Source organism: Mauremys mutica, chromosome 5 (genome assembly GCF_020497125.1).
Source record: "Mauremys mutica isolate MM-2020 ecotype Southern chromosome 5, ASM2049712v1, whole genome shotgun sequence".
Taxonomy (NCBI): Eukaryota; Metazoa; Chordata; order Testudines; family Geoemydidae; genus Mauremys; species Mauremys mutica.
In genome coordinates this window covers 124,481,359-124,491,821 of record NC_059076.1, presented here as the reverse complement: position 1 = coordinate 124,491,821, position 10,463 = coordinate 124,481,359, and the positions used below count along the sequence as shown (strand labels likewise).

Sequence of the window (10,463 nt, the reverse complement as noted above, 5' to 3'; positions counted from 1 at the left end):
AAACAGTGAGACCTTTCATACTGCGAGGACTTTTCCATCTATTTTGCAATCAACCTGATCAGATCCACAATGGGTTGGCTGCCATCGTGGAGACAGATCCGTGACTGGAGGTGTCCTCTGACAGAATGTCAGTTATTTTTACTCACTTAGGTCTTAAGTCAGTGAGGAAGCTTGTGCTTTGGACCCAGATCCCTCATGGTTCATAAAAACAAGTGGTGAAATTAATGCCTGAAATTGTTCAGACCTACTTATCGGAAAATAGGCTGCTTCCTGTACAGAGGCAACTATGTGCAGATTCCGATAATACTGATTATTAAGGGTAATATTATCTTCACATTTTAGCCCTGATGAGAACAGACCTGTGGTTAAAAACAGCCAAACAACAAGCCTCTTATCTTTTATATCCTTTTTAAAAGGCAAGAGAAACTCCCATCACAGTGTTAATAAGAGTTAATGTAAAATAGAGTGTTCTCAGTGATAAAGTATTTAGTAACAGTTAACACACGGGATCTGAGATACCGGCCTTGTCTTCTCTCTTATTCTAGGAATAAGGAAATAGTGCTGCATTTTAGACACCTTGGTGTGGCAATTGTTGGTATATGGGTTTTTTTTTAAGTTGTGACAATGCTAGCAGGCCAGCCAGATGGTCTAGAATTTGCATCATGCACTAACATGCATGGGAAGATTCAGATTCATCCAGCACCTCTGAGTTTGGCAGGTGCACTGTACAGAAGCAATAAGAAAGGAAGCTCCTTGAATCACTTTGTAACATTGCCTCTAGTTGTATGAACTGTAGTATTAATGAGCTCCAGTGCAGGTTGCATCCTATTCTGCCCAGTTTCTATGCAGAAGAAACAGAGACGTGTATGGTGGGAAGGGAAAATAAATGACTGAAAATGGAAGAGACTGCAAGACTCAGTGCACAAAGGATTCGCCGGGGAGGAGATTCCTCGTCATATACAACATATTTCAGCAAAACATTACAGCATTTATTCCTATCTACAAATACATATCTGACCCTGGAGCATACCCCTTTGTAATTACAAATAAAGATGTTTAATCAATAATTTTAATGAAGCAGAAAGCATAAAAGTCTCTCTGCCTGCAATGGAATGGAATGGAGAGCTGCAGCCCTGATACGTGGTGAAGAGATGATATCAGAGGGTTGCCAAGGTAACCGAGGATGCAGACGCAGCATCTTCCAGTTTGTTTAATCTAACAGCGAGTTCAGCTGGGGACAAGATAGTGAGAGTCCTGCTGTTTTCCTCCAGCTCAAGGGGAAGATCGTGGTGGAATTGTATTTGACTCTTCCCCCCAGCAATATCTCCCACTCAGGCCATTGTGATATCCTCCTACAATATTATTCTCTCTCTCTCTCTCTCTGCCCCGCTTCTGTTTAGACAACATGCAGACAAAGTCATCTTCTTTGCCCATCCGTTTGATCTCCGCCTCTTTATGGGGCTGTAGTGAGGCCTGCTTAATGTTTGTAAAGTGTTTTGAGGTTCTTGGCTAACCGGAGCTCTCTGAAGTCAAAGTATAGTTTTTATTCCTATTTCTTTCATGACAAGAGGGAGCCCTTGATACCCCATCACACTTTACCAATTGTATGAGAGCAATCAGGAAGCAATGACTCATTAATATAAACATGGAGAGACAATTATTTTATCATTTTTCTTTGGCTTCCTCAGAAACCAGCCTTGTTACAGATGTACTATGCTTGTTAGGAGAGGTCCATGACCACCTGAATTACGGCCTACCTTCAAAGGTAATGCCGCTTTTGTTCACTTCCAATCTCTTCCGTGACCCCTTCGAAAAGAGCTAGCAAGCAAGAAGGAATAGAATCATGGTTGTGGGAAAAAACCCAGACTGCCTTGTTTCCTGCCCTAGACATACGGTGAACCATTGTGCATGCCACGGACATGCTCTTTTAGGACCAAATTCTGCCCTCAATTATACATAACTTCCACTAAAGTCAGTAGGAACATTATTTGGCCCTAAATATTCTGTACACTAACCCCACTGAACCCGTGACAGTGCCCACAGCTACAAACATTAGTTTTTAATGTTAAAGCAGCAAAGAATCCTGTGGCACCTTATAGACTAACAGACATTTTGCAGCATGAGCTTTCGTGGGTGAATACCCACTTCGTCGGATGCAAGAGCTATAAGGTGCCACAGGATTCTTTGCTGCTTTTACAGATCCAGACTAACACGGCTACCCCTCTGATACTTGTTAATGTTAGCATCTCCGTTCAACTTTTATTACTATTAGAGTCCTGAGGAGCTGTGGTTACGTGGCCACAACATGCTTTTATTGAGTAAAAGGGCCATTCAAAGATAGTTTTTCAGATGATTTTAAATCTGTTTCACAGGATGTATTGCACTCCCACAACTTTCACAACTGACATGTTGTGCGGTTCACTGGATCAGGCATATGTATAAAGAACACTTCAGGTAAATCTAAGGAAGATTATTCTTACTGTAGGTTTTAGTCATTCACAGAATGGATTTTTCTTTTTATCTGACACAGGCTGACCCAGTACATCCAATTTGCGAAGCAGTCATTGCACATAAGAACATAAGGATGAAATTCACCCCTGTGTAGATCACCAGCACAAGGGCCTATGCCTCATTTAAGCCCTGAATGTTAAATAGGCCTTTTGCTTTCCCTCTGCACAGGGGAAAATTTCTCCCTAAAAGTTTAACCCTTTTGTTTCTCCAGTGTAACCTATAAACTGGGTACAGTGTGAATGGATTGAGACTGGTTTATTTGACAGGATGTCAACTGTCATTGTGGGTAAACCGACCAATAAATGAAACAACAATCCAGCACATGGAAGTAGAAAGTCTTGACATTTTAATTATCTGAAGAGATTACAAGACAAAAGTCTTCCTTGAGGCAAATGCATTTTAGTATTGATATAGTCATTGTGCTTTTCAGTAAGAGAAATAGGAGTTTGTATTTACATAAGAAACTATAATGTCTGAGACCCTTAAATATCATATTTATGGAAATGATTCTGAATTACAGCATTTACAAAATAAAAACAAGCTTGAATAAATAACATTCAGTCCATTAAATGAGATTTTTTCCACAGAAGCAACTTTTGTGCATATTTATTTCACAATTGAAGTTTGTTGCATTTTATCTTTTTCATCCTATAAAAGAAGCATTAGATTTGTTGTTTCTCGAAAAATAAAACTGCAATAATCATTGCAATGTGAAGCCTGAGATTTAAGCCTGAATAAGTATCACTGCTTGTACCATACGACCCACCTCACATCTAAGCTACACACCCTGAGCCAGCTAAACTCTGGTGAATGGTGACACTCCAATTTGAGGATTATGTGAAAGAGACTTTGCAAAAAAACGTATATACAAATAAAGTGAGGAGAACATCCCACAGCTGAATTTACCCACAGCTAGCTTCATAAGGCTTGTGCATTTCACATAAACTAGTTAAATCTGATTTATATGGCAGCAATTTCAACAAGATGTATACCCTTATATGGCTCATTTGCATTGGATAAAAAAATCACAAAGCAAAGGGAATGTACACACACACACACACACACACTCTAACCAGTTTTTGCTTTATCATTTTAAATGAGGACCCTTGTTGAGCAAAATAGCGCAAACAACTTTTTTATCGTCTCTCCGTCGGCTTGAAACACTGTGTAATACTGCAAGTCACCAAACAGGATACCACAAAAAGCTCTTGCTATAATTTCCTCCCTAACCACAGCACGCTGCATTGTTCTTTTAATGTGGCTAACTCAAAGCATGTCCAAACACCTTTGAAAATCCAGTACTCACACAGCTCTTTGTGCAAGATCATTGCATGAATCTATGTGAATTTTTTTCCAATCCAAGGAGAACCAAAATCTAGCCATGGTGATTAAAATAAATGTAAATGTCTTCTGAGGCGGTAGCAGGGTGATCTAAAAGTAAGAGTATGAAATATTTTATAAAATTACTCAGCCAACTATGGACGATAAGAAACTTCAGATGCTAGGCCAATATTTCAGACCTTTTGAATAAAAATATACAGTATTGTTTAATGTTTGCCTTTAGAAAATCATTTAAAAAATTTAAAAAACACAGCTTGGGATAAGTTCTGTAACATGTGACACTATAGTGCTTAACTTTTGCAAAAATATTTTGTTGTTTTTTTTTTAAACAGTAATTCATTAATTTGTTGACTATTTCCTCTGGAGCTGTTTTTTGGTATTTTATTACTGATATTGCAAACCAAAGTCTCTCACATGTTATATTTTTATTACCAGGAATTGGTTTGAACTATGCTGCATGTAAACAACTTCAAACATCACAAATTATATAGAATTAAATTAAAATATGTAAGAATTAATTTTTAGAAGACACTGAGTTATTGCTGTGATGAATAAATGAAAGGCAACAGAAATGTACTGCTCTGGAAACTTCAGTTCTTCCTATTTGGTTCAAAGAGAATTTTGCCTACATGAATACTGAATGTAAGTTTGAAATATTTTGCCTCAATTAACGTTAGCTTAGGTAGCTTATATCAAGTAATGGAAAAGCTAAATAGCAATCGGCAGAAAAGAGCTGACCTTCACGCTCAGAAGCATCCTAGAACACTAGTGAATGCAGAAGTGTCCTAGCTTTGGAAATGATTTGCTGTGATGAGTAAGTTAGAGTCAACCACCTACTCTGTTCTTAATATGTAAAATAAGCAGCAACATTTGTTTAATTCTCCGAGCCCTATTTCTTTCCACGCAGTGTGTTTAATTCTGCATATGGCATTGTAACATTAACGTTAGAAATTTATGGAAGACTGTACTGTAGCCTAACAGCTACAGACGCTTCATGCTTCCCTTTAGCAGCTTAATAAAATGCAATAAAAACTGCCTGTACAAAATTTATAGTAATGGATGTCAAAGCCTACATGCCCACCCAAGGTCCTTCTTTCAAGTTAATTCTTGGCTTAGATCAAATGTAATATCAGTCCATATAAGACTCCAATAGGTACATCACTAGTTTATTATGTCAGATACCAGCTTTGTCACTGTAGAAAGGAGTGACATGGAACATGTAACAGTGAGTGCAAACACGGACAGGCTTCATCTGACCATAGCGAGGTAATGGAGCCGAGTGGGAAGAACAGCGAGAGCAGAAGATCTGAAAAATACAAGAGAGATTGATTGCACTTTACATTTTTTTTTGTATTTGACATGACTAAATCTGGGATAGCCTAATTTTGGCAATTAATTGATCTTTGATTATTAGCAGGTATATATGCCCAATGGTCTGTGATGGGATGTTAGATTGGGGTGGGGTGATTGGAGTTACTATAGAGAATTCTTTCCTGGGTGCTGGCTGGTGAGTCTTGCTCACATGCTCGGGGTTTAACTGATTGCCATATTTGGGGTCGAGAAGGAATTTTCCTCCAGGGCAGATTGGCAGAGGCTCTGGAGGTTTTTTGCCTTCCTCTGCAGCGTGGGGCACGGGTCACTTGCTGGAGGATTCTCTGCACCTTGAGGTCTTTAAACCATGATTTGAGAACTTCAAGAACTCAGACATAGGTTAGGGGTTTGTTACAGGAGTGGGTGGGTGAGATTCTGTGGCCTGTGTTGTGCAGGAGGTCAGACTAGATGATCATAATGATCCCTTCTGACCTTAAAGTCTATGAGTCTAAAAAGGGACAGAAAATTGTGTGCATGACCCTCTTCTGTGAAGTGTTGCAACTAGGAAACAACATTGTCATAGGCCCTTTAAGAGGGAAGAGGCCAGTGCACCTGTGACTTGTCAGCTGACCCCCCAGTTGGGCTTAAGAGAAGGCACCTGGGTCCTCCTGGGGGAGGAAGTTTGTGTGAGTCAGGCCTGAACTGAGAGTCAGCCAGGAAGGGGACAGAGAGAGCAGACATGGAGCTCTCATTGCCTGAGCGAACAGCAGTGGAGAGCAGAAAGCTCTGGAGGTGCTCTCTGGGAAGAGGGAGACAGGACAGGAGCCAGGAGGCCTGGGTAGTGTGAGGAGCAGACTTTGGAGCAGAGGAAGGCCCAGGGGTATACCCCTGAGGCCACTATCCGGTAATGGGGGAGGGAGCCAGAAAAGACCCAGGAGGGATGTGAGACTTTTATGAAGCCCAGGTGGGTGGACATGGTTTGCGTTATTCCTGCTTTTGAACTCTAATGGAGGGCGCCGGGGGTACACCCAAGAGTCTTCCAGTCTGAAGGACGACTGAGACTGATCAAGAGCCAAGCGTCACAGAAGGTGCTGGAGCCAGGATCTCTGAAGTCCATTTTGGGATTTCAGATGTCCATATTAATAAACTATCCAATGACATGGGTGTTATTAGCCTATATGTATTCTTGAAGACTCCTGAGAAGGGGAAACTGAGGGTGGGGAGCTTGCAGGGCCACTCCATGCAATGAAGAAGTGGTCTGAGATGGCAACTCTATGGCAAACACCTTTTAGTGTTTTAGCTAAAAGCCCTCATCAGGCCGTGACCACAATAAACTGCACCTTGACCCTGCATAGCGTCTCTTATGTGTGTATTCCTTACTCACATGAACAGTGCTATCAAAGTCAATGGGACTCCTTGCATAAGTGAGACTTTGGTGGATTGGACTCTTCAAGCATTATTAAAATTGGAACTGAAGTGTAACATTGTAAGAAAGGATTAACTGCATGTCTCCTTGGAAACACCCATTCTCTATCTCATCTCTTTTTTATCCTGTGCACTTACAAGAAAGAGAGAAAGTGCAGAAGGGACTGGAGACTCATTACTGTTCAGTTCACAGGACCTCAGTGTGACTAGAGCTTAACCTTTCCCCACACACCCTCCACTCACACTTGCTGAGCAGCTCATACACTTTGTACACAATGTGTATGCCACGTAAACACATGCAAAAGCAAGGACACAGTGACACAGAGTGCTCAAAGCTGGAACATTTGCCATTCCCCCAGGCTGCTGGAAATTGTTAAAGCTTCAAGGCAGGATTTTAAAAAGCTAGTTTTGAGTCTGAGTGCCCAACCTGAGACACCTTAAAAGGGCCTGATTTTGAGAGGATGAGTGCTCCTGACTTTTGGAAAATCATGCCCTTTTAATGTGTCAAACTGGGCACCCACAAATGTAGGCAACCAAAATCACAAGTCCCTTAAAAAAAATCTTGGGCTCAAGTTTTTTATGATGCAGAGTGCATGGTTGCCTCTGCAGTGTGAATTCCTGTGGTTTGCATGAATTTGCTCTTCTTTTCAGCAGACAGCAAATCGGTTGTTTTTACTGAGTCATTACCTTCCCACAGCTCCTACAATGGTGTTTCCTGCGAATTACTGTGAAAGGAGCTTTGCACGCAGTGCAGTAGCTGCAAACTTCATCTGGTACCCAATCAGGAGGATCTATCAAAACACAACAACACGGAGCATATATCAAACTAGAACAAAAATAACCAAGTGATACTTGGGGGCCTTCAGGGAACAGGAGGAATAAGATAATAAATGTATATAACAATAGCGGCTTTCTGACTAGTATCTCAAAGTGCTTTGCAAACATCCATTTAGGCTGAGAAAAGGCTAATAGAGGGATCACTTCTCCCTCCACTAAAATAAAGCCACCTCCGGGGTAGAGCAGGGTAGTCATTTAACAGAATATGGAACCACTGCACAACCCTTTAACATAGGAAATAAAGATTATCCTATAAAACTGAAAATGATAGGGAAAGTATAAAAGGCAGGAATGTTAAATACAGAGATGGAACCATCAGTATTTTTTGGCAATGTAACACTTAGAAGAAGCCTAGAGTACAGCTTTGTATTCACTAGCCTGTCAGACTTCTTTACAGACAAGGCAACCCACCTTTTCCTCAATTTAATTAACCCCTCCCACCCCATATCTCTCCAGATAATCAACTAAGGGTCTGATCCTTCTTTCCTTGCTTAAGTCCTCAGAAACACTCTCATTGCTCTTAGTGGAAGTTTGCCTGCACAAAGACCACAGTATCAGAAGCTCTAGTCAATCGAAACATTGAGTTTAAATAGAGCCTTTACCTTTCTAAAGATCTTGGGAAGCAGGTGGACCCCCCTTTGTGGAAGCTAGCCCCCCAGCCCCACCCCTTCCGCCCACAGCCCCACTCCCCCCCACGACTGGAGCCCTGAGGCTCCCCACCGCTGCTGCCAGAGGAACCCTGGGCCAGCTGGAACCCCGAGCCCCCTCTCTGCCTCCACACTGTGGGAGGAGTCCTGGATGATCCTCCAGTCACACCACACCTCTGCTCCCGAGACCCTAAGCCACCCGGGGAAAGCAAAAGCAGCTCTTCCTGAATAACCTGAGATTTATATATGAACCATGGAGGTTCCAGGGTGGTTGTGGAGGTGGTATTTGCTACTCAGCTTTCCGGGTTCATCAGTAATCTCTCTGGAGTCCAGGGAGATTACTGATGAACCTGGGAAGCTGAGTAGCAAACACCACCTCCTCAGCCACCCTGGAACCTGCACGGCACATATTAATAAGCAAAAACTTGCCCACCATGCAGCCCGCCAAAACCCGCAACCCAGTATCTGGTGGCAGCAGCTGCTCCAGGGGAGGCTTAGCTTCCCCTGGCCTATTATACCCACGTCTATGCTAAAGCTAACCCAAACACCTCAACTCAAACAGCGAGCACCACTAAGGATACAACCAATGTTAACAGAGAAAGAATTTTAAAGTATTCCTTAACAATCTGGCCCTTGTTTTTCTTTCAGTGACTTCCATAATCTTCCACAAAAGCAAAGCAGTGAAACAAGCTGCTCCTTAAAAGCAGAACATATTAGGCTCACTTCTGCTCAGCTGCTTCTGCTAGTGGCAAGCTGACATCACCCTGGAGAGCTTGAAATTATGGGGGCCAAAGTGATGTAGCCCATTGCTTAATTAAGTTAATAAAAATCTAATCAAGGGCAAGTTAAGTGCTGCCCAGGAAGGAATCTCTGGACATAATGAAAGGCAAATTCCTGGAAATATTTACACAAACTCCCAGAGTCTAGATTCTCTCGGTTATTAGAGTGTGTAGGGCATATGTCTGCTGCTTGATCAGCAGAAAAGAGACAAGGTCCCTTCCTCAAGGAACATAGTATCAAACAGAGATAAACATATGATACATTTAATATACAGGGCAAATGGCAAGTGAGTTGCAGGTAGGGTCAGCAAGGAAGAACCATAGCAGGAGACATAATTAAATGAATGAAAAGGTCAAATCCCAACGTAATCTTCTGTGAAATATAATTTTAATTTCATGAAAAAATTATAAAATTAAAGCAATGATTGTTAAAATAAACCATACTCACAATTCAACAAATAAAATATTTTGAAAAGCAGGTTAATGAAATAAGAAAAAACTATGAGCACAGCTTCAAAATTCAAAAGGCTTTCTACTCTTCTGAGTTCCCATACCTTGAAATGCACAACTAGGTATATTTTGGGAACTATACTAATAGAGAAAGGAATGTTTCATTTTTAATCATTCAAAATGTGGAGGATTGACTGGACAAAGGCCATGCTTTTAGGGGGAATATCTAAAAACAAAATGCAAGTGTGAAGGTAGAATCATTTAAGTAGTAGGCCTAAAAAACTTGGGAAAGAAAAAAAGTTACTAAATTGCCAAAAAGCAAGTTCCTAAAAGTGAATACATGGAAAAAATACCTCCAATAAATAAGTACTGGAATAAATATGCCCTGATTTCATAAGCATACCAATATCCTATAACCCAGAGTTTATGGCTACACATGAATTTTACTGCCAGATTAACTTCACTGCAAATTAGGTGGTGTTTACCTTTGTGTCCTCCTTGACATATATAATGACAATATTACTTGGAAAATTATATGCCTCACTGGTACTCAAGATATAGGAGTGTACATATATTATCACTCTATATACTCTCTATATATTACTTTTCAAAATTAAATATAGTAATTCTCTCTTCCCCCAAAGTGACTTTATGAATCTTATTGTTGGCTTACTCATCATTCTTCTTATCGCAGTACAGTATATTGTGAGCTAGCCTAAAGGGTACTCCCTTTCCTAACCAGTGACCCAGCAAATGCTAAAACAGCTCAAGTGCAGCTGTGAATTTAGCACTCTGCCCTATTGATTCTGGCTTTTACTTCCCACTCCACATGCATCCATCCAATATCAGGTGCACTGCAGCATATCCATGAAATAACGCTTAGCGCATATAGAACATTTCAAATGCTGTGCAAACATACCTAATTAATCCTCAGTCACATTTTCCCTGTAAGGTTGGTAAATCAGTCAGTTTGCAGATGTTAAAAATGAACAAGAAATAAATTATTTGCCCAGAACCACAGAGGTGGAACCAGATTAAAATTTGAGATTCCTGGTTTCCAATCCTGTGTTCATTCCTGTAGATGAATTTGTGGCTGAAAAAAATCTTCCTACGAGGTGCAAAAGCACAGGCTTAACTTTGAACCAGTAGGCGCTTTCTTAAA

At 40.9% G+C, this 10,463-nt stretch overlaps 1 protein-coding gene across 7 annotated transcripts in view; it reads right to left on the bottom strand.

The window, feature by feature from the left end:
• Positions 1 to 2,840: 2,840 nt before the first annotated feature.
• ZFYVE28 (zinc finger FYVE-type containing 28) overlaps positions 2,841 to 10,463 on the bottom strand; it is a 299,046-nt gene continuing 291,423 nt past the window's right edge. For all 7 annotated transcript variants that reach the window (XM_045018917.1, XM_045018912.1, XM_045018913.1 and 4 more), the window contains 2 exons: positions 7,276 to 7,379; positions 2,841 to 5,158 (listed from right to left, as the gene is read on the bottom strand). In XM_045018917.1, the coding sequence (XP_044874852.1) occupies positions 5,027 to 5,158; positions 7,276 to 7,379 (236 nt within the window). In that variant the 3' untranslated portion in view covers positions 2,841 to 5,026. The remainder of the gene's footprint in view (positions 5,159 to 7,275; positions 7,380 to 10,463) is intronic.